This window comes from Gobio gobio (genome assembly GCF_949357685.1).
Source record: "Gobio gobio genome assembly, chromosome: 12".
Classification (NCBI taxonomy): Eukaryota; Metazoa; Chordata; class Actinopteri; order Cypriniformes; family Gobionidae; genus Gobio; species Gobio gobio.
This window is the reverse complement of record NC_137105.1, coordinates 19,383,939-19,410,072: the sequence shown is the minus strand read 5'-3', so window position 1 is coordinate 19,410,072 and position 26,134 is coordinate 19,383,939. Positions and strand designations below refer to the sequence as shown.

The 26,134-nt window shown below is 38.6% G+C and overlaps 1 protein-coding gene across 1 annotated transcript in view; it reads right to left on the bottom strand.

Moving 5' to 3' along the window:
* stxbp5a (syntaxin binding protein 5a (tomosyn)) overlaps positions 1-26,134 on the bottom strand; it is a 114,703-nt gene that overhangs the window by 67,427 nt on the left and 21,142 nt on the right. The window contains exon 3 of the mRNA XM_079831780.1: positions 2,128-2,209. Coding sequence (XP_079687906.1) covers positions 2,128-2,209 — 82 coding nt within the window. The remainder of the gene's footprint in view (positions 1-2,127; positions 2,210-26,134) is intronic.

Here is a 26,134-nt window from a genome sequence, read left to right as displayed (position 1 = left end):
TATATATATATATATATATATATATATATATATATATATATATATATATATATTCAACATTTTTGCATTGCTTTTTTTTCAGTCAAATACAGCACCTCACATTAATGCAACAGTATCTCAATAAAACACAATAAATCTCCCTCTAAAACTTTATTAGCTGATGTTGCTGTTTGAGAGTAATAAAAAGTAGTGTTTTTTTTATAATTCTAGCTATTTGCTTTGTTATGTTTTCGTGCTGTTGATTAATCCTCCAAATTGTCATTGGAGGCGCTACTTGTCTTGCCTGCTTGGATAAAAACGCCACTGACACATGCCATACTTTGGAGGAGATAACCTATTCATTCTGCAACATTTCTGGAGGGCTGGAAGATTCAAGATACAGTGGTGGGTGGTGAATATATATATGTGTGTGTGTGTGTGTGTGTGTGTGTGTGTGTGTGTGTGTGTGTGTGTGTGTGTGTGTGTGTGTGTGTGTGTGTGTGTGTGTGTGTGTGTGTGTGTGTGTGTGTGTGATACGAGAGAGAGAGAGAGAGAGAGAGAGAGAGAGAGAGAGAGAGAGAGAGAGAGAGAGAGAGAGAGAGAGAGAGAGAGAGAGAGAGAGAGAGAGAGAGAGAGAACTGAGTGGAAAAATAAATCGAAAGAGAGACAGTGTGGGTGGGACAGACAGAGTGGAAGGAGGAGGGATTCTACCACAAAATATCTCCTTTCCATCTAGGCACTAGCATATTCAGACCAAATACACACAAACACTGCCTTTTCTCTGGTTATAGAGGCTGAATATAAAACAGACAAGAATCTGTGCTTTGTCCCAGGTGTGTGTGCCTCTCTGTACAGGCTCTGCTTGGTCTGCTGAGCCACAAACAAACACACACGCTGAGACTGAAAATATATACACAAGAACATGCACTAATGAATGTGAAGTAACTCAAAGCTTTGAAGCCCTTCCATTTCAATCACATCTCAAGTACCTAAAACAGGACTATCATAAAGCAACAACAAGAAAAAAAAAACTTTATATTGGTTATACATTCTTAGACTAGGAATTACATTTTATTGACATAATCATTTCAAATAAAAGGTAAGTTCTTTTTGACAGTATCAAATTTACAATAACATCAGTTTTATCATAAACCAATAAGATCTCATTTCATTCACAGTTCCACAGTGTTTTTTATGAGTTTTAAGTTTTACATGATTACATTTTCCCAAACAATTTTTTGGGGTCTAATGTCAAGCAATGCATTATTTATCCTGAATAGTTTTATATTATTATTTAACAGTGTTATTTCAAGCTTTCCTGGTGCTACTAAAGAAGGGGTCATTGGTTTGATTCTCATGGAAAACAATTACAGAAAAAAAACATATTTTGAATGCACTTTCAAGTCACTTTGTATAAAAGCAACTGCCATCCAAAGGGTCTAAAAATAGAAGTACAAAAAAACAACAACTTATGCTTATGACTGCTGAGAAGTCTATTCAAAATTACCAACTTGTTTTTAAGATTCATATTATGTATTAAGTAAGTAAATATATGGTTTAATCTTACCTAGTGTATACAGCATTTTGCCTTGTTCCAAGAATTTTTTATTTCAATTATTTTGATGATAATCCTCACAAAACATATTTAAATATACAATTGTTTAATGCATTTAACTTTATTTATTATTTTCTAACATCTAATATCTTTTTGTAGTGCACAACTGAAATATGACTAAAATGACATGCACAGAGCAAAGTGCTCTAGTTTTCTATCCTCAAAACAAGTCAAGAAGAAAAACCTAGATAAATAGCCAAATATTCCCATGGATGTACAGTGAACTAATCGTTTTGACACTAAAGAGCACAATCTACAAGACAGCTTAGTGTAAGAGATCCCTGTGGTCTTGACTGTGGGCAACACTCTAGGGAGAAAATGGTAATATCAGCTTCCTCTGTAGGATCCCTCCAGGCCCACTCTGGAGGACAAGAGGGTTTGTGGCAGCAAAGGCTCTGGGTTAAGGGATCATCTAAGCCTCTTGAGGCTTCATCCTGGATTATTCAAACTGCCTCTTGAAGCTCCATGGGAATAGGCTCTTAGCATGAGGTTGAGCAGAACACAGAAAGAGGGGGAAAATGTGAAACACTCACTTCATTTATGAGAAACTGTAGTTGGATGACAGCTGCTCCACTCTCGTGCTGACAGTAACACTCCACACCGGGTCGGCCAAATCTGAAAGGGTTCTAGGAGTCAAGGAGAGTCAGGAAACCGAGGCTAACAAGATAGTGAACCTGAAGATGCCACTTATTGTTTCTGCATTTTCTTCAAATTTGTTTTAATTAAAGGCACTGTTCCAGTTAAATGCATGTCAGTCATTTGTTCACCCTCTGTGGACATACAAGTTAATTACCTCTGCCAATCTCTCTGGCATTGCTGCTAGCAATGAAGCCTGTCAGTCACTGTCAAATCTGCTCTCTGAAAGCCGGTAATAAAACATAGCAGCTCACTTTATAAATATTACTGTTGTTTTGACAACATTTTTCAAAGTAATAGCCTCTCCCTGTCTGAAAAGTCTGAAAAGACTGTCAAAAACTCAAAGGTCACAATTTACCAGAAGCCAAATAATGTGTACTTATACACATCCATCTTTAGAATATGTTTTCCCGTGTGGTAATTGTACCGAAATGTAACGTTTAGTGTCCGTTTGAGTTTGTGTTCCATGGAATTTTTGTTTGTATATTTTCCTGTTTTCTTTCTTTTTCCGGTGTTATTGTCACTAGCTTGTGTTCGCTTTTGTCTTTACATTGCATGTTTATGTGAAGCTGTAATGTACTTCTTTTATTTTTGGATCACATTCTTTGTTTTCTTTTGTTCAGTAAAGTTATACGATGCAATTAGATCTGTATGTCTTTATATTCCAAGCCATAACAAAAATTTTACACCTGTCCCTCACTTGCGGGAAAAAGTATGACAATTAATAAAAAATGTTTTACATATAGCCAAATATATAACACACACACACACATACATATATACATAATATAAACAGTATATTAAAGGTAGGGTAGGCAATTTCGGAGAGGCTAGCAATAGCAAGCTAGCTTTGAAAGCATGAGCTCCCACCCTCCCTTCACAGCGCTCTCCACAGCCACACCTCCAAAGCGCATGAACGTACCGTGAGAAATCTTTTAATCTAAATATCTGGACCTGTCTACAATTCAAAATCCTGCTGTGTGAAATGTGTTCTGACTGAAAAGTAGATCTGCGATGACCTACAGCCAATGAGAGGGCAAGATACAGGGCAGCGGGAAGTTCGGGGAGGAGTTATAGACCAGAATATCAGCAAGCATGGCTTCAGTTCATAATCATTTTTTCTTTTTCTCCTTTTCGTCACAAATCAGCACAGTGTGAAAAGAACAGTGATCTGATGACTTTGAAAATCGTAGCATTACGGAACGCGCTGATGACGTGTGACATTTTCTATATATCCTAATCATTTTTTAACAACATGTAGTCATTACTTCGATGAGCTCATTATTATTTCGGCCTTAAATTAATACATTGTTAGCTAAGTGCGTGATTTAAACCTAAATTGTCAAAATTTTAACGTAGACATACATTTTCTGTAAAGCTGCTTTGAAACGATATGTATGTGAAAGCGCTATACAAATAAATGTGAATTACCAACTTACCAAATTACCAACTGCTCATAAGCATTATGTTGCACCTCAAATGACAATGAAATGTATATTTAGGTTAATATTAAGAAGCAAATCCCCACACTCATTCTCTCGGGTATTGCAGAGCACAGTTTATGTTGAGCATGCGCCACTGCTGCATGCACCAGTATCCTGGAGGGTTTGGTAATTTACAGATAGAAACGCATATTGACAGAGAAGGCGGCGAACGATAACGTTGTTACAGAATTATTTAATATGTATTTGTTTTAAATAATAAAAAAGTGTTAAATTGAAAAATTGGGTCTTCCCGGGTCTGTTTGGTAAAAGCACATTTATTTTAAAGGCCTATGAAATGCCTTGAAACGCGCAGTGTTATTCAATGTGCTGACGTAATTTCCACAGAAACAGGAAGACAGGGCGGGATATATCGAACAGCTCATAATATCAGAGCTCAGCCAGAGCCTTTGAGCTCGGTAAAGCCTCAGTTTCCCTCTAATCACTAACCGTTTCTCCTCTTAATCTCCTCCATATCGCTTTAAAATATAGCATTCTGTGCAGAATACAAATGGGTCCGATACGTTTCGTGGTCTGTGCCGACTTGTGCATGTGATCTGCTCGGTGCTTATCGTGTCTCTGGACCAGAGCAGACTGTGTGTGCGCGATGCGGCGGTTCGTGTGACATTAACGTAAAACCAGACTTAATTTGCCCCAATGGAAAGCATATTTACAATGTCTTAATCGTTCCATATATAGTGCACTATGTGCTATTCACCATGTAGAAAATATTAAATGTGTGAACAAGTGATCAATTTCAGCCGCTGCTTCAGCATCTATTTATAATGTAGGGGGCGGCACGGTTTAGATTCTAGAGAGCATTTGATTGGACAGAAAATCTGATGAGAAGCTGAAGTGCAGCATGATGTCATCAAAATCATTTATCTATATTGGCATAAGGGAGAGACTGTGAGAGCACACTAGCTTATAGATAACAGTAAGGCTATCATATTCATCCTAAAAGCCAAAAAACTTCCATTTTGATTTCATGGCAACTTTAAATTACCGTGACCCAGGGATACTAATATCAGTCCAGACCCATGTCCGAGGCACTCGTCAAAGTTTTGGACCCAAACCCACTTGGCTCAGACCTCAGGTTTTCGGATCTAAAAGGACAAGACCTCTACAATCAAAATGTATAAAATCTTTCAGAAAGTGTATGAGAGGCACAGAACTTGAGAAAGACACCTGTTATTTTGGGTAAAAACAATTATTGAAATGATTTATAAGGAGAGAAAAAAAACTGCTACTGAATGCTGTGCATTTTAAGTTAGAAATGTTGTTAATTGTTATAGAGAATTTAACATTTAAAAAAATGCCCACAGAGAAGTAATTTACAGTTCTTTGTTCTAAAAGTAAGCACTAACATCATTAATCATTAAAAATAAAAACTTGAATCAGAAAAAGGCATTTTATATTAATGCCAAATAGTTTTGTAATTTCTCAGCAGGCTCATTGGGTGCCTGGCACGTGGTGTGTGAATGTGTGTGTCTGTGTTTGTGCTGTAGAGATATAATTTGATGATAACCTCTACTGGGAACTGCACACATTCATATTTCCACAGTAAGGAGACAGAGAGAGAAAGAGAAAGGGAGGGAGGCAGGAGTAAAACGCCTATACGCATATACAATCAGGGTGGTGGAAAATAACAATTACAACAGATTAAAAGTGATCACTAGAGCTCAAAATGTTGGCACAAAGACATGATGCAGACAGCAAAATACAAGCATGCATTAAAAAAAAACATGTGTAATGGAGCCTCACACTCTGAAGGATTACAAGCCCAGACACATAAATGTCTGAAGTTTTTGTGAGTATTACGAGAGACAAATGTTAATTATAGAGATTCAAGTTTTTTGTGCCCCCGATCCAAATCATTGAATATTAAGTATCTGCTGATACTTAGTCCCTATCCTATACTTGTATTTTCCTAGTGCTTGGTGCACACTTCAAGTACATTTAAGTTATTAAAGGCCCCCTGTGGTGAAAATCACGTTTTTAATGTTTCTTATATGTCTATGTGGTGTTTTAAATACAAACCATGTGCAAATTCATAAGTCAACACCATTGCTGAGTATTTTCTCCTTAAAACTGCAGTGAACCAAAGACAGTCTCAAAAACGTGGTTTGAAATCGCTAGTGTTTCTTACATCACAAACTACCTTGTAACCAATCACGTCAACATGTGGACGGGCTTTAGCATATCATTAGGGAGTCTCAAGAGAAGCCAGGTTATCCCATTCCCAATATATTTTTCTGTTGATATGAAAAATCGGGTACATTTAACAATGTAGCGGGTGAATTCTGTATATAATGTATATTACGATGTTATGATGAACTATATGCCTTTTCCCACTGACATTCTATGATGTTCAAAGCGTTTTTAAGGATGCAGATTTTTAGAAGGCAGACTGAGATGGCGAACGGGAACATGGTTTGTGTAACATTAGCAACGCATTATTAGCTGTTTGATAATGTAGTCAAGCACAAGGCTAATCGTATTTATTATTGTTATGTGTCCGACGTTGTAAAGAGTGATACCATTGTGGAGCGCAAAGTTGACCGAGTGGATCTCTGAACTGGTGTGAGTGAGTAGAGGCGAAGCTAATTTACATATTCATGGACCGTAAATGAAGCAAGGGTGTTACATTCAAGATATTTTAAGGCATGAAGAAATTTTTTTCACAAGAAAAAACATTCAAATATGTTATTTTGGTGATCAAAGATTAGTTTTAAAGGTGCACTGTGTAAATTTTAGCGGCATCTAGAGGTGAGGTTGCGAATTTCAACCGCCCACTGCTCACCCCTCCCTTTCGAAGCAAATAGAGAAGCTACGGTGACTGGCATAGGACAAAGATGTCGTCTGAGACAGCAGAGAGTAGCTAGCGCTCTATAGAGCAGTTTGTCTGTTTAGGGCTACTGTAGAAACTAGGGGTGGCACGGTACATGAAAAACGGTACGGCACGGTTCAACGCATGCACAATGTAGCCTCGTGCCCGTTTGTTATCAGACAGCGGGTGTCCTTTTCACGCAAAATAAGAATATGTGTGGACATTAGGGTTGGGCATCGTTTTGATTTGAACGATTCTGATTCCGATTCCGATTCTTAGTTTCGATTACGGTTCTTTACGATTCTCGAACCTTATAGTGTGCCCCCTGACCACTTTCCATATGGCGCGCGTCTCCCTGTATCGTGATACATTTGTTTATTTTTTGTAATGTTTTAGCTGATCGCCATTCACTGCCATAATAGGAAGGAGCGCGTGCAGGAACAGTATTTTAAATGTCATAGGACATAGGGCACTGGGACAACATCAGGGTAAGTAAAAGAAGGCTTTATTTTCATTTCATGTTGAACTATCCCTTTAATAACGTTGGTTAGCGCAGGGTTGCCCGAGGAGGACAGACCTGCGCAGCATTTCAAACACGCTACACTCGTTAATTTATACACCACATATTTGTAGTGCATCCTCCCGTGCAAGAAATAAGTTTGTCATATGTGTTGCACTGTGCCGACCCAGGCGTTTTTTTTTTAAGTGAAATAAAGCCACACTTTTGAGCGCCGCTTACCGTGCTCCGTGGCTGCAACAGAACAAACGGGTGCGGCAAGCACTTCCGAAAACTTGCGCGTTTGGAACCGATGATCGGAATCGAAAACAAAATTTCTAAACGATTCCAATGGCACCGTTATTTTTTAAACGGTTCCAAGTTGGAACCGGTTCTCGATGCCCAACCCTAGTGGACATACAGTAAAAGAACTAAAAGACAGTAAAATTGGAATGCTGCAGGTCACGTCACATGTAGAAATGGCAAGTGGGAGAGATAAGGAAGGCTGCTCGGAGTTGGAGGATGCACCAGCGTCGTATAACGCCGCCTTCACACCACTCGCGCAAGTTGGCAGGGTAGAAGCAGTGCGTATTGAGAGCGGGTGCCGTGCGTGCCCGTTGTGCATTCACACACTGGCAGCGTTTGTCTCGCGCAGCTGAACCACGGCTCGTGCCGCTCGTATATTGCAAATACAGACGAATATTGCCCATTCTGTCACATTTTCCGGTGTTCTCCTCCGAACCCCGTCTGTGTCGTGCTTTGATTTATGATGGGCAGCATATATCTGCTGCTAATGCGATCGTGTTACCCTCTATGTTACAAACACATATGCATATAACATAGTTCACATAAGTAGTTCACATGAAAAATGTAACATTAAAGTTAAGGTAAGCTTCTAGTTTTAATAATTTAAACAGGCCTTTGAAGTTTGGGCAAAAACTTCTGGCAGTGTTGTGTTTTCGTGTGTTTTATTATTTTTTCACAGCGCTGGATGTCAGGGTGATTGTGAAACACACGGAACACTTCACTACATGATTTCATGATGAAATTTGTTAATGTTCATGTTAATCAGGTCAGCCACAGTGCATTGTTCTGATCAAAATTAACATGATCGACATGAAAAATGTTACGCCAATGTGTCAGACTCTGTAGACAGCATAAGCAGGAGACAGCCAGTTAGGAAACAACTTCTACATGATATAAATTTAAAAATAAATACTGTATCCTAAATTCTGGATAATTAAAGGTGATTTAGCATTAGGCTTTGTATCAGTAGAAACCTGGTAGTATATTCAAATAATGGTACTTTCCCCCCTCATATCCCCCTGAGACGAGAGAATTATGCATTTTATTTCTGGAAAAATTCCTCCGATGATGCAAATATCATCATTTTGCGTCATTTGAGGATTTTTTGGCCAGAGGCTAAAACTACAGCCATGTAGTTCCGCATGTTATCAACCCGCCCATAGGGGAGAGATCTCACGCACAGAATGTAAGACACAGACGGCCGCACGGACAATGATCATAATAACGGAGCGCGGTGCAGAGTAAAGTGAGTGTTTCAACTTTTCAATGAATTCCTGGTATAGTTTAGCTTCCATATGCGATCTGAAAACGTACCAGACTGGCGCTTAACGTTACCTCAGCTCTGCTCAGATCGAATGAAATCTGACACTGCTGAGGAAATCTGACACTGCTGCATCTGTGACGTGACTTTCGTTCGGCTCACTCACACTATACTTCTTGAAAAGACACGTTCAGTTTTTAATTGTAGTGTTTATTCTCTAACTGAACGAAATGATTGTATTACTATGAAGATCAAAACGACCGTGTACGGAGTGGCCTCGTAGGGCAGTGAAGCAAGTCCATTCTGGGAGTTGTTGTCTTTCATCCACATGAGACAAAAATAAATTTTCTGTCTTTTCTCAGTCTAGAAGGCACCAAATTAAAAAATAATTTCACATTTCAACTGCATAAATGACCCAGTTTAAATACAAAGCTTAATGCTAAATCACTGAAGTTACCCTTTAAGCTATATATCATCTGCTGAAGTTAATTTCTGGAGTGTTAACGATTAAAAGAAAAAACAACGACAAGAACGGTACAGAACCGAAAACCGTGACCCTGAAACCGTGATACGAACCGAACCGTGGGTTATGTATATTACATTGCATTTCTGTCAATAGATCCTCACAAATATTACACACTGCACCTTTAAGAGATAACATTATTGACTACAGGGGGACTTACCAATAATGGATAACCAAACCAACATATACAGGGATATGCAGAGAGTTTATCAAGGGCAGTAGGTACAAATGTAAAAAAGGGGCATCTATCACTACGGAGTAATTCCAACATAACAATAAATGGAGAAATTCCAAGAGGGTCCTCACACCATTGGTGCTTGGGCCCTAATTACTTAATTATATTTATAGGCCTATATGATGGATGGATGGATAGATGAATGGATGGATGGATGGATGGATGGATGGACAATAAGCAGAGTAACGAGTTATGGCATAATAAATATCCAATCAACTTGTTAATCTATCTCCTTGTTACAGTAACAATGTTGCTCTGAAATTACACTTTTTAAGTGCATTTTAAAGTTGCACTGTAGAGTGCAGACAGAGCAGCCTTCATCCATAACCTAGAGGAAGCCAGTACAGTCATTCAGTGGCTCATCCCTTCCATCCATCACAGACACTTTGAAGTGACAGGGCTGGAAGATACCGGAGGAAATTGTATGTGCTGATAAGGGCACGCCTTGAATCCCCATATGCCCTCTGACCACCTGTAGCCGTCTGCTTTGGACCCCCATCACGTAATGAGGAAACACACACACAGTGATCAGCTGATATGGTGAGGTCAGGTTCAATCGGTGTGGGTCAAAAAAAAAAAAAAGGGAAACAAAAGAGTGAGACAAGAAATACTGGCAAAAAACAAGAGAGGATCAGAGAAGTATATAGCTGAAAAAATGACAGGACAGATCTGAAAAATTCCAAAAACTCCCTGACATCACAAACAAGTTGACAAGAGGGCAAAGCAGAAGACAGAGTGTGGAGGGAATGCTAGGAAGAGAAAGACACTGCTGACTCTATGCCCACACGCAATAAAGTCCAGTGGGCTGTTCATGGCTATAAAGAAACTCCTTTTAAATCTTTTCCTAAACAGCAGTGAGCACCCTAAGATGTTGCCATAAATTACTAGACAGTAGCCATGCATTTATTGTATTCATTATGGCTCTGTTCCAAAACCTAGTAAGCTGCCTACAGAGGCAGCATTTTAAGGCATCAGACACAAATGCTGTTCCACAAGGTAGGGAACTAAATTAACAGACACCTAAAATATCTTCCTTTGACCAAATTCAAAAGGCTTGGCATATATCTTTTATAATGCTTAGTGAAATAAGTAAATCCAAAATGAGGTGAGAGAGGAACATTGATTATAGACCTACTTTTCATTTAATACTGAAAAGCATTGATAAAAACAGTGTAATAAAAAACATTGCTTTGTATTTATTACCAACATGCTAACCTCAAACTCTTTTTAAATCAATCGAGTCGAGCCTCCTTTTGCAAACGGGGATGATTGATTTTAATACACTTACTAATGTTTCGCTGTTTTTTCCAAAGCTGTCCTGTCTTTCAAAATTTGCATGGTGGACATTCTTGTTTTCTCCACAGACTTGGCAACCTTCCATATAATATCTTATAGTAGCTCTTGTGTGCTGTCTAGCTTGCGCTTTACAGCCATGATTTCCACACATTTTAACATTGATGAAAAAGATGCACACTATGTGGCAAAAATGAACTGACCAAAAGAATATTAAACACAACTGTCAATCAAACATGTTTGTCTATGCAACAGACAAAGAGAAAAAACGAATGAATAACAAACAGACAGATCGATAGATCTTTAGTTGGTTTTGGAACAGAGCTAAAGTGTGATATTCATGTGTGTGCGGCTATATCAAAAGCATTAAGTCAGTGAAAAGTAGGCTAAAGGAGGGACAGAGAAAAAAGCATGAAGAAACAGAAAGCAGCCTAGGGGGTCAATAGTGACGTTTATTCTGCTCTGACGTCAGAAGTATCCAGTCATGCTTTACCCTAGACACACAAACACATGAATATACACACAGAGAGCTAACATGTTAGAGTGAGTTCCAGTGATGCTAACAACTGAGTGTGAAACACAAGCATACTCTCTCCTCTCCCATGCTCCTGGGAATGATTAATTTGTCTAATACGCTTTCTAAATAAATAAACTCCAGAGGCACGTTTGATTTATTGGGGACCCAAACAATTAAAGTTGCAAGCACTGTGGCTGTCGCTGCAACATACTGCCTTCACCTTGACCATGCTTCAGTGCACATACGCTCTGAAACAAGCCACTCTGCAGATACACTTGACACACCGCATGCTCTATTAAAACATCCTAGACTCAGCAACACTGTAATCAGCTAACATGCAACCGGGGATGATTCCTTTTAATACATTTACTAATGTTTTGCTGTTTTATCAGAGCTGTCCTGTCTAGGGAAATTTGCATACGTGGACATTTTTCTTTTCTCCACAGTCTTGGCTTCCTTCCATGTGATATCTTAGAGCATTTCTTATGTGTTGAATTAAGCATGATAGCTCGCGCTTTACAGCTATGATTTTCATGCTGGAAAAGATGCACACTATGTAGCAAAAATGAACTGAGCAAGAGGTGAAACTGGTTGGATATTAAACTCAACTGTCAATCAAACATAGTCAAACATGTCAATATGCGGGGTATAGAAATCGCTTTTTAATGTGCACTCACTTTTCACTTTTGCTTTCGGATTCGCAATGACGGGTACTCTGTGTATAAAGACATAATGACATTGTACAATATAGGATATTTGTCAATGACACTCAGTATTACAGCTGCTCAATTATGGCAAAAATTATAATCACGATTATTTTGGTTAATATTAAAATCTTGATTATTTAACACGATTATTGGTGGGTGATATGATCAAAGTCTTATTTCATGATATGAGTCTTTTTAAATGTCAGTGAAATTTCACAATTATCAATACTTCAGCAATAACTAATAGTAGGGTAATTAATGTAAGTAAAAGTCCTCAAAACAGTTACAGAAGACAAGCAAACAGTCAGCAATAAAAAAAAAACAAAGAAACTAATTACAAACAAAACCGACAAAAAATTTAACAGAGCAAAAATACAGATTAAATAAACAGTGCTATAGGTTTTTCAGGAAGATGTACTAAAAGTGGTATTCAAAAAAGTAATAGCCTACAACAGAACTTGAATAAAGTAAGCGAATATAAAATAACACTGCTGTATTAAATATAGACTAATCCTTATTTAAAACTACAAAAGTTATTCATTCAAGAGCAGTGAGTGATTTTATCTTTGTCTTTACGAGAAGTCGTGTGGTTGCTGTCACTTTAAGAGCAGCACGGATCATACTGTTACACACGGGTTTCAAACATGCTTTCTCAAATGTTTACATTAACTTAAGACATAACCTTCTGTGTTTACGACGATACTTACCAAAACGGCATTTCGAAATATTTTGTGTGTAGGCTATTTGACCGTTTAGGCGCGCATCTTGAGCCATGCGTTATCCATCGCTTATGTGAGTTCTGCCCCATCTCGGAGCGCATGCACAGTCGGCCGCATAGGGAACAGCATCTCTTTTGTGGCATAATGTGCTTTAATAACACTGCTTAATGTCAATCACGTCCCACAGTTTAGCTATCCTGGCTCTGCCCTCCTACGTACTTCCGCTCAATTTTCATTTTCCTTCAGTACTCCGTCTGGGATTGCGGTATATTCTCTGGTTTTTTCCAGTGAAATTTTAACCGGTCCAATCAGGGAACAGAGGGAGTGGCTGAGAATGATGACGTTGATGTTGTGCGCTAGTTTGAGATGACATACATCACGACCAAACATTAGCGATTGGTTATGGCAGATCCTGGATGGCTCTGGGCAGATCCAATAGTTTTAAACTTCAACAGATTACCCGCCTTCAAGGAAGTAAACGCTTGTCAATGGAGGTTAGCCATGAAATGTACGAGAGTCTGGTAGGACCAGGCTATAGTTTAGCAACAGTAGACTGCATTTTACAACACTCACTCTTTCGGCTTTGGATGTTAAGTTTTGCTTAGGACATTTTACTTCGATTATCCTGTTTTCATAATCGTTGGAAGCCGAAATCAAAATATGATTAATTGCACAGGCCTACTCAGTATATGTTGTGCACCAAATCTGACTTCTGCTGCACTGTGCTGCGACTCTGCAGCTTGTGCTGTATGGAGCAAAGCAGACCCTTTCAGTTTATAATTGTAGTAGCATCTGATATCTAACTGAACTAAATGGTTTTTAATTCTATAAAAAAGCTAAATCACAGTGGGGGACAGTGGGGATGGATGGATGGATAGATGGATAGATAGATTTACTTAAACAGTAAGAAGTATACAGGAGGACTCAAATGAAAGAAAGTGCTGTGTGCATCATTAAAAGCCTCTCTCCCTGTAGGTGGGTGTGATTGATTCCTGGAGATTGGCCAGAGAGTATTAATGACCCTGTTCTTCAAGCTAAATTTAGATCTAGCATTCACCACTCTCAGAGGATGATGTAGACCCTCTAAAACACACACGCACACAAATACAAGAGCTAAGAAGCTTGCAAAGGAAAAAGAACAGGGAAGAGAGGGACAGTGGAAATGAAAAGCTAGTAGCTTCTTTTGTAGCCAGAGGACAAAAGTCAAAATATATAGTGTAAAGTAAAAGCAGACACTCTTTAAACTTTTTCAAGGGCTTGCCAAAATTTGAAAGTGGGACCTTCCTAGTTGTTTGTCAATGAGTTATATATGCTGAATCGGTTAGTCTCTAAAGTCTCTATTAAAGGCACATTATGTACGATTTTTGGATTAAAATATCCAAAAAACAATTAAACAATGTTATATATTTTGTTGACTTGTGTACTTACATTATCCCAAATGATTCCAATAATGTTTAAATTACATCATATCCACCTTACCCTCAATTTCCGGAAACACCATAAGACGCTTTAATATATTGTGTTTTATTAGACAGGCAAGCAACTGTTTGGATACCTTTATCGACAGAAAACGAATCATTGTTATATAGCTCAACACGGTTAGTCTTATTGTTTGAATCTCTTGTTTTCTTGATTTACTGTGAGTAACATGTTTTTAACATGTCTCAGAGTCAATGTCATTTTGTCAAGTGGCTAACATAGCATAATCATAAAGAGCTTTAGTAACAGTAGCGTTTTCTCGCATGCCATTTAGCAACACAAGTCATCCAGATTTTATTAATATGATATTCTAATATCGATCTAGCTTAATGCAATGTGCAACAATTGTCTACCAGCCACCAAGCAAACGCACAGAATAGCTTTAACAGAACTTTCAACACACTCAAACGCATTTTTAATGTGATGGTTTTGACCAAGTAAAACAGCGCTGCGTTACCCCACAATTTTAATTTGTCAGACATGTAGGAGTAGTAATTCAGCACTCTATTTCATTAGAATGAGATAAAATAATGTACATTTAAGTGATCAAACGTAACTTTAACAAAGTTCAAGTTCAGGGCTTGAACGTTTCAGCATTAAGCGTAACTTTAATCATAAAATCTGAATTTGTGTGTTTTTAAACAAATATTAACATCCAACTGCAAAGATAGTAGCTCAATATTAAAACTAGGATAAATAGCTTTTGGACTTTGCTACAGGACATTGATACAGCTCACAGTACTTTATATCATTCATATGAGTCTGTGAAATGTCTTCTGACTGAATCTCTCATATCAAATTTGCTTTGTGTTTAAGATGAATAGACATAATTGATGGCTAAAAGAGAGAGAAGCACACTGGGTATTGTGAATGAAATAGGATATTGCTACCCATGGGAAGCAACAAAAGACATTTCAAACACCAAATCAATCAGCATTTAAACATACGGTGAGGCTGTGAAGTGTGTATGATGCTGTACATGATACCCTATGAGAAATCTCAAATTCACACAAGTCATTATGGCTGCTGAATAAATGTTTTGATACAAGGTGTCTGGTTCAAATGCATGGCCCCGTGAGGGAAGGCTAGACTAGTAACTGCAATGCATTAACGTACTTGAAGTGTGTGCACCAAGCACTAAGAGAATACAAGTATTGGATCTGGAACAGATACTCAATATTCAATGACTGAGATTGGATCGGGGGCACAAAAAACTTGATCGGGTTTTGGAATGAATGAACCAAATTTTAAATGATAAATGAATGGGTCAAAAATAGTAATGAACAGCAGTCTGAAACGAATTGATTCACAAGAATGAGTAAGAGAATACGAGAGAGATGATCATTTAAGAGAACATGGTTGATCACAATTCAAACTAGCTGGTTACTAAAGCTGTACTATTTTGAAAACACACTGTTATGCGATAAAGTTTGTAGCATTGCTTCCATTGGTATGTTTCTCCTCAACACTGGAACGCACACAGGCAAAAGCTCATGCTTTTTGGCAAGGCGGTCTACTCTGACTTCAACAAGGTCATGGCTCAACGAATGTACTCGCAATAAAGATGGGTAATATTTTGCTTTTTAATTTAAGAAATGGAGAGCCGACTCCCATTGAGAGACTTTACTATGGCTTTTCCCCTGCGTTTTCTTTTAACGCTACAGCAAAATCAACTGCTCTTTCACTATCTTATCTGTCCAAGGACACCATATAGCACACACACAGTCAAGAATTCCAACACTGGAGCAATTCCCAGGGCATAGTGCCGATAAGTCAGTCATTAAAACGATGGAAAAGAAGGAGGGGAAAAAGGAGAAGAGAAGGTGAGTACGAGAGACAGAGGGAGAGACAAATGGGGAGATGGAAGAGATAGATGGAAATAGTGATGGAGGGAGGGGGTAAAAGGAGGAAAGGGAATAAATGAAGAAATGATAACAGAAGATAGAGAAGCAGGTATAAGAACAGAATGTCCTTAAGTGTTGGCATTGAAAACATTCTGTTCTGGCCGCTGAGGATTTAAGTGAGTTTTGAATTTGCCTGTCTTTATTTCAGATTGGCCATAGAAGAAAATGATTAGCTACTTTTCAATTAGCATCAACGACTTGTGAATAAGTTGAAGGGTTGTCTGTGGGCAGCAGGCCAAGTTAATCCAAGCTTTGGTCCTAACCAGCTCAATCAGTTGGTGAAAATTAAAATTAAAACTAAGTACGAATGAGAATAATAAAACACACAAGCAATGAAACGTGAAAGTGAAAGAGCAAGACAGATAAAGAGAGAAAAAAGAAGTCATGTCACTTTTGAGTGCTTACAAATTGTTGCTGACCCCTCTCAACGAGCCCAGGGGTGAATCAAAAGCCAGAACATTAGCGAGCCTGTTCACTGACCCATAATACCTCAGTCTCTTCCAGATTCTAGAGAATTCCATCAAGGACAAAGCTTCTGTGTGAAGCCAGCAGCACTATTCAGCTCTTCCCTCTACCCATGAGTCAGCATGCTGCCTGGACAAGAAACATCCTTCAACACTATCTAAGAAATGCCAACTTGCTGCAGTATCTGTTCTTTCCTTTATTCTGTTCTATTTTCTCCAAACTCCTAATGTCCCCTTTTTTTCCTTTTGGTTTGTATTAAAGGGATAGTCCACCCAAAAATGTCAAAAAAATTCTGTCATTTTTTACTCGCCTCATTTTGAAACACAAAAGGAGATGCTAGCAGAATGTCTGAATGAAGACTAACGTCTAATAATCTCCAAAAACGCCACTAAATGACTAAAGCATTATATTGCCACCTTAGGCCGTATGTTTGTGTGAGGAACAGAATGAAATTAAACGTATGATTCTCACAGAAAATCTTGCTTGACATCTGGAATCACCATTCATTTTCATTGTATAGACAAGCCCAGCTTCCAAGAGGTGAGTAAATGATTTGTATTTTTGGTTTTGAACTCTTTTAAGCTATAAAAGACAAACTAAATAAAGCACACAACCAGCTGTAATGCTGTAAACAATCTGTCGATAAGCTGCTGCTTGTTGGTTAAATTGCGTTAAACGTATGCACTTACACCCCTTTTTTTTCCTTCATTTTTTTTTGTTGCATTTTTATTATCTCCTCCAGCTGTGATCTATTCAACTGCACCCCATTAGCAACAAAATAAACCAGATAGAGAAAACAAAATGAGTTTTCCGCCTCAGGAAAAGAACAGTTAGGAACAACCAAAGGCAGCATGGATCTTGCAACCCTCCCCTGAGATGTACTGCGTCTCGCCTGCAGCAGACAGGGGTTAAGAGCGTATTTCAAGGGCATGACTATCGCTCCTAGATACGAGACGTGTCCCAATGGGACAGGAATACTTCCACGGTTAAGCGGTGAGATTTGAGCACCAAACACCTCCAAAAAAAAAAGCCACCTGATGATACGATACCCTCGCACACCACTTATATGGCATTTCAGCCAACGCAAATTACCGTGAATGACAGTCTCCTGATTGTCTTGACCTTTACAGTGCTCGTCCTCCTGCCATATCGCATTAGACGGCGCGTCTGCATCAGAGCGTACGTAGGGCGGAACATACGCACAGCGCTGTGTATAATATCATTACCATCTCCTTCAGTCCACATTGACGGTCCACTAACACCTCATACACACACCACGTGAAGGACTAATGGAGATGAATGAGATGAGCCAGGGAAAATGAGAGGAGGAGTAACACTATGCAGTTTATATACATAGCAGACAGAAAGACAGATAGGGAAGAAGACAATGATTAGTTTACAGCTTTAAGCCCGTTCTAACTGGTGCTTCTTCCAAGACTTTCACAAGTCACTCGCAATTGCTACAATCTACAAGATCTCATCCATGCAAGAGTGTTACGTGTAGATAAAATTTACTTGCGGACATCAGAAACACCTGATTGAAGTATGTAAGATTACTGTGACATTTGGCCCCCATGCCATTATTTATGGATGGATGGGTGCAAGCATGGAGGGATGTATTGACAGATGGAAGGATGGACTAATAATCCTCTTCATAAGAACATTATATAAACCAAGAATCAGTGCACTTGTATTACTTATGAATAAGAGAAACTGCAATGCGCAATATAGCGGTGTGGCTCTAGTAAAGCAAGTCCTGCCTTCTAAATTAAATAGCCTACTACCAATTGGTAGTGTCACGGTGTCATTGCAGATGTCTTTAGAAGCTCCGGTTCCCACAGAAACCTGAGACTCGCACTTAGGACTGCACATGTTCATTGGTGGAACCAACCTGAAATTGTTTTTTTGATGCTGATTTAGCATAAGAAACAACATTTATGAGACTATTGCTGATTTACAATTTAAAGTATTTATATTTTTCCTTATTAATTATCATTTTTGTTTACTAAAGATGTTTTGAAAGAAAAACTGCAACCAGCTGGAAATTATACAGCTATAATTATACTCCATAAATGATAAACTATATGTAACTCCACTTTTTCAGAAAACAATTATGGTAAACTATGAAAAACATTATTATTATTATTATAAGTCATTTTTATTAAAAAAAACTGTTAGTCACCTTTATAATATTCTCAAATAAGGGTAATTTGCAACAACAACATAGAATACATCACAGAAAACCAAATGTTTAAGTTTGCAAGGCATAAAAATTGAAGTACAAGATCAATGAATATAAAATAAAGCAGCAATGGCCCAAAAGGGCAAGTGATTGTAACTGTCCCGAAACACTCTCACACTGGCCCAGAGCGAGCGGGTGATCCTTTTTGTTTAGCCCTGATTGTACATATTGAATCCTAAACAGTCAGACTGTCTGAATTTTGTCCCCGTCTGGCTGACTGTATCCAGCTTTGGCATCAATGAAAACCCTCCAAATCTCTCTTTCTGATAGCCCAGTCTGCGTGGATGTGAGTATTATGTAAATGCTGTTGTGTTGTCGACAATGTCACAAGAGCCTTGAGCTAAAGCTGATGGGCTAGAGAATGAGAGAAGAAGAGAGAGATTGGGTGCACAACCCCCACCAGCCTCCTCTGCTTCTAATTCTTTTCCCTTTTTTCCTCTCATTATCTCTCTTCATTGCATGCTGTCACTTCTTCCTGCTCTACATTCATTCGGTTCTCTTGAATACATGTGTAGCATGTCCCCAGTTAACGCTCTGACCTTCGTCCTCAATGCATGTCCTCCAAGGATATCAGCTTTTTGACTTGGAGACATCTGAGACACACACACATACACAGTCACTGTTCTCCAGAGCAATGTGTCTCCCAGATTTAAAAGCACCGCCACACCCCTTCAGTGCTCTGCCTTCCCAAAGCTCCAGGCTTTGTTCATAAACCTCAGCATGACAGTTTGATTGGCATTATAAAACACAGCTGTTTACTACACCCACAGGACACAAAGTTAGAATCAGATAGAGAGAATCTGGAATCTTTTTAATGATTCGGGAATGCATCTACCACTGTTAAAATCACGTAACACACAAAATCACATCCAATAAACAGTGGCACAGTGAACAAAGACTTGCATAGACATAATGGTGCAGTTCAAACATCTGAGACCACGTTGAAAATCTGTGATCAAAATGTAATTTAAACCTGGAAATAAACAAAGTTTATTCTGCATAACCTGAATAACAAATACTAACAATTCTCTACTATTTCAAATTATATCAGATAAAATGATCATCAGATTTTACGCAAATACTTGTCTTTATATTTAACAAAAGCATTTTCACTTTTAGTCTCAGATATTTAGATGCCATATGAGGATATTCAGATGACCGTGACATTATGTAATTATCCTAGAGTTACAAAATTTTCCGGTAAAAGTAGCTGACACGGTAGCCTTCACAAACAGTAATAGACAATTCTGCTCATGCTGATTTTACAATGTTTATAAAAGCAGTGTTTACTCGCAAAGCTTTCACACTCATCTGCACCATTAACTCTTCAAAACAGAGGGCACAAGGTTGAGATGAGCTTTTGTTCAAACACACACACATAATCATAGAGCACAGTGTGCAACTTTGGGAAGTGCATTAAAAATGTATGGTTCTGCAGCAACTGTGTAATAGAGTAAAAGGCCAGAAGAGACTAACAGGAAGACTCCTGTGTTCTCTTGGTGTGTCTGTGCACGGGTGAAAGTAAGTCTAATGGGGACAATGAGATCTGAGCACACAAAGCAATTCTATGAAAACCAGTTCAAATATTTAAAACTACAGAATAAATTTCAAGATATGTTGGTGAAGGGGAATTTTTTAGCCACTTCTCCTTATTCTCCTAAGGCAAGCTTCACTATTAGACTACTATTGTTTATACTTGGGTTTAGAGACTTGAATCCCAAAACCAAAGTATGTATAGATAGATGATAGATAGATAGATAGATAGATAGATAGATAGATAGATAGATAGATAGATAGATAGATAGATAGATAGATAGATAGATAGATAGATAGATAGATAGATAGATAGATAGATAGATAGATAGATAGATAGATAGATAGATAGATAGATAGATAGATAGATAGATAGATAGATAGATAGATAGATAGATAGATAGATAGATAGATAGATAGATAGATAGATAGATAGATAGATAGATAGATAGATAGATAGATAGATAGATAGATAGATAGATAGATAGATAGATAGATAGATAGATAGATAGATAGATAGAACAAGATGATAGATAGATAGATAGACAGACAGACAGACAGACAGACAGACAGACAGACAGACGGACGGACGGACAGACAGACAGACAGACAGACAGACAGACAGACAGACAGACGGATAGATGGATAGATAGAAAAGTCACATCCTTTTGATTTTCCCGGCAAAAACGTCCCGAGTCATTCACATAAAAATTGGTCTATAGCCTTTCTTAAACAACCTAGCCGGGAAAGGTCTCGTTTTTTAAGTTTCGTTACAAGCTGTTCAAAAAAAAACAAATGAATTAAAAAAAAGTGAATTCTTACATATAGTCCCTTTAAACAACTGTTCAGTTGAGCTGGCCCTTGTTTATGTGTGTCTGTTTGTGTGGGTGTTTGCCCTGTCATAGGAGGCCGCTGTTCACCAAACATGGCCAAAGAAGCAGCATGTGGGAGGTTGCAGAAAAAGCAACACTTGGACCAGAAACCCTGTTTAAACTGTGACACACACACACACACATACACAATGCCACCCACATCACACTTTCTATCACAAGTGACAAGATTCGGATAACTGAAATAACTGCCCTTCTGTCTCTATTCAATCGTTTCACTCTTTCCCATCCTACATCTATATCTTCCATGTTCATTTGACATCACAGCCTAATCGCCATGCCGAACCAATCAGACGTAAACGCACAAACATCCCTGTGGCCATATACACATCCCAAATCACACAGGTTCAGCATGAGTGTGCATGTAAGCGCAAATTTGAGAGAGATATGCCAACCGTCTGCCTCAATGAGCATTAAGAAAATGATGACTCATCATGCCACACGTTATACGTGTACATCTCTCTCTCTCTCTCTCTCTCTATAGGGTCTGTGTATGATGTCATTACAGCAGTAGAGCAGTGCTCTCAGCATAGGTCAGGAATTAACATCACAGTCACTAGCGTCTATAACGTGTGTGTGTGTGTGTGTGTGTGTGTGTGTGTGTGTGTGTGTGTGTGTGTGTGTGTGTGTGTGTGTGTGTGTGTGTGTGTGTGTGTGTGTGTGTGTGTGTGTGTGTGTGTGTGTGTGTGTGTGTGTGTGTGTGTGTGTGTGTCATGTGGGGGAAGGGAGTTATGCTATTGCGTCTGCACTGATTGTGCTGTGTACTTCTGTGAGACTAACAACACAACAGATCAAAATCACATCATAGAGGCAGTGGTTTGGAGCAATAAATATCAGTGTCACAATTATGCAATTAAAACACAAGCATTTATACTGGTGGTAAAATAGAACAGTTGTTGAGGCCAAGTATGTTATGTGGGCAAATCTTTTCTCTCATTTTTCCCTTTTCTGTTCATCTTTCTAGATTTTGTGTCAAGTATAAATCTAGTGGACAACAGCAAGTGTAAAGCAGGTAAGCGTTGGTGATTTAAAGTGTGTGATACAGCAAGCAATTATGCAATTGTGAATTAATACAGAGATTCAGCAAAAAATAAACTGCTACAGCTCCTGTGTCTTCTTTGCATTGTGAAAAAGATGAAGATCTTATTTATATCTCTAAAAAAATATAATTGGTTCTTAACGCCATGAGGGGGCTAGTGCATAGGGTTGATATCCAGTAAGATTTTACAAACCAGCAGAATATTATCCTTCAAGGATAAAGCTGAATGTAATGCTGGTTCATAAACGCATCATGCTATATCTTCTTCTAGATTTTAAAAATAGCCTACAGTAACTACAAACAACAAATAATACAAATCCATAGTGGTAGTGTATCAGTTTCTAGTATGCAAAGCTAGCAGACTAAGCAGTTAAGGTGTGGTCACATTTACTATTGTTCAGCCTATTTTTGCAGGTGAAATGTAGTCATTTCAATAAGAATCCATATGATTGGGAATTTCGCATAAGGGCGAAATATTTCCATGCATGTGTTCCAGTTGGTTACGTAATATTATGTAACATACAGTTTCAAATACTTTAATAAAACTTGTAAAAAAAAAAATTAAGTGATTTTGTAGAATTTTTACCCAAGTTCTGTCAGCCAAAAGAAATGATTTGGGGTCCAAACAGGGGCATTTTTAGCCTATCATTAGTACCAAAGCAACAGCCCCACCATCAAAAAGTGTCCCCATAGTTCAACCTCTTATATTGGATATACACTCACCTAAAGGATTATTAGGAACACCATACTAATACTGTGTTTGACCCCCTTTCGCCTTCAGAACTGCCTTAATTCTACGTGGCATTGATTCAACAAGGTGCTGAAAGCATTCTTTAGAAATGTTGGCCCATATTGATAGGATAGCATCTTGCAGTTGATGGAGATTTGTGGGATGCACATCCAGGGCACGAAGCTCCCGTTCCACCACATCCCAAAGATGCTCTATTGGGTTGAGATCTGGTGACTGTGGGGGCCATTTTAGTACAGTGAACTCATTGTCATGTTCAAGAAACCAATTTGAAATGATTCGAGCTTTGTGACATGGTGCATTATCCTGCTGGAAGTAGCCATCAGAGGATGGGTACATGGTGGTCATAAAAGGATGGACATGGTCAGAAACAATGCTCAGGTAGGCCGTGGCATTTAAACAATGCCTAATTGGCACTAAGGGGCCTAAAGTGTGCCAAGAAAACATCCCCCAGACCATTACACCACCCCCACCAGCCTGCACAGTGGTAACAAGGCATGATGGATCCATGTTCTCATTCTGTTTACGCCAAATTCTGACTCTACCATCTGAATGTCTCATCAGAAATCGAGACTCATCAGACCAGGCAACATTTTTCCAGTCTTCAACTGTACAATGTTGGTGAGCTTGTGCAAATTGTAGCCTTTTTTTCCTATTTGTAGTGGAGATGAGTGGTACCCGGTGGGGTCTTCTGTTGTTGTAGCCCATCCGCCTCAAGGTTGTGCGTGTTGTGGCTTCACAAATGCTTTGCTGCATACCTCGGTTGTAACGAGTGGTTATTTCAGTCAAAGTTGCTCTTCTATCAGCTTGAATCAGTCGGCCCATTCTCCTCTGACCTCTAGCATCAACAAGGCATTTTCGACCACAGGACTGCCGCATACTGGATGTTTTTCCCTTTTCACACCATTCTTTGTAAACCCTAGAAATAGTTGTGCGTGAAAATCCCAGTAACTGAGCAGATTGTGAAATACTCAGACCGGCCCGTCTGGCACCAACAACCATGCCATGCTCAAAATTGCTTAAATCACAGTTCTTTCCCATTCTGACATTCAGTTTGGATTTCAGGAGATTGTCTTGACCAGGACCACACCCCTAAATGCATTGAAGCAACTGCCATGTGATTGGTTGATTAGATAATTGCATTAATGAGAAATTGAACAGGTGTTCCTAATAATCCTTTAGGTGAGTGTATGAATATAATGGATATCTGCAGCATAGAAGCATTTACAAGCAGCATGTGCAATAAATACCTGCATTATTGCTGACAAATGTTTATTGTAGGTAAATATGCAGTGCTCATGCAGTACTCTTGTTGTTTTCTATATTACATCTAATATTACATATTAGTATACTATTTTAGTGTGAGAAACAACTGCAAATGATTCAGCACGTGAGTTAACTGTATGGATAAATCAAACTGAATCATGAACAATTTTAGACCTTTTACAAACCTGTTTGATTAGATTACCAGAGTGAATTGTTTGTGAATCTGGCATCAATTCTGATTCTAAACAGCTGACAGAAATATTACCTGGGGAAATTATCTGGTCAGTATACAGGAATCTCCATTGTCAGACAAGGATTTACCAGAAATATTTTACTAGTGCAGTGCAGGCTCGTGCCACAGTAAAAAGGGTCCAGTGACACCCCTGGGTCCAATAAGGGATATGATTCTGCGGGGGGATAAAATCTTGCATGACACAGGTATCCAACTACACCGCAGTGGCTTCCCATTTGTCAAAAAGTCATAAAACAAAAGCAATTATGTAAATAAAAAAAATGTAGCAATCACCAACACCCTAACATGTCATATGCTCCTGTACAGATTTATCTCAGTACATTTTAGGGGTGTAACGTTATTCAAACTGAACTGAAAAAACACGATACACAACCCACAGAATGTACCACAGTACTCTCATGGCATACCTAACTCCCCCTGCTGCTCCGGCCCAACCCTGGCCCACTGTTGAGGGTGACCTCACTTTACGTTATGTCACAAAACTTAAAAGTGCTGTATGTAAGTTTTTGACTGTACTAAAGCATAAAAATACCAAATATATTTGCAGATATTTAGCAAACTTGCTGAGTTCACATACTTGTTTCTCAGAAAACCAATGCCACAGCCAGTTATTCTACTTCCGTGTCGGAATGTCTTTTTTGTTTTGGTCTGTGCGATTCCGCACGTTGCCAACTTATCCAATAGTATTTCAACACCACAGGTTGTCAATTGGCAGAAAACAGGTATTGCTGCCATGGGATCCAGCAAACAAAATCTTCAGATCTCTATGAACGGAAGCACATTATAACGCAGATAAATCAACTCCTCACCTTCCATTACCAATTGTGTTCGTACCCATGCAGTACCCATTTTATCCACTAGCTGTCATTCTTACATACAGAACCTTTAATTCTTCCTTGACATTTGATTAAATAGTAATTAGGGTGTAGCGCACACATTTTTGTCCCGCAAATTTCCAGTGCGCGTCTTATGTGTACAAGATGAAAACAGCATTGTAGCCTAACCATTAACCACCAATAATCGCAACAATCTCCGCTTTGTTACTTTCGATAAGAAAAAAGTGTCAAATTCGGTCCATTTTATCACGAAATTTAAACAAAAATGCTGTTTTGATGCTCTTTAAAGCTACACTGTGTGATATTTTCCCCCATCTATCGGTGAAAAGGTATATGACCATCCAGTGAATATTAGTTTCTGTTCCTCTCAATTCCGATTTAGTTTTAACTCCTACGGTGGCCGATTTAGTCCAAGGTTAACATGGCTTCCAGTTCGACCTCGTCCACATTCGACACGGTGCCATCGAGTGTTAAAACGCGAAAGGCGAAGCTTGAATTACGGGTATGTCCCTCTTTGGCTAATGTACTTTCAAGATGGAGGGGCAACATGGCGACCGGCATTCGAACCCCTTACCCGTATGTATTTTCAATGGCATATTATAAACTTACGAGAATACTTTATTACTTGAGTAAATATACATTAATGAGCACATATATTTTTGAAAGAACTAAGTGTTTTTAGCTAAGAATAAACTAAAAAAGTTACACAGTGTAGCTTTAATGTGGCGTGACAGATCACTGTATAGGCACCTCAGTTCAAGCGGCAGCGCAGAGCACAAGTGAACACGATCATCTCTTCCTCTTTAGTTACAGAATAAACATTAATGAACTTATGAAGGTATGAAGAAAGATACAGTACAACTTACTGAAACGTATCATAT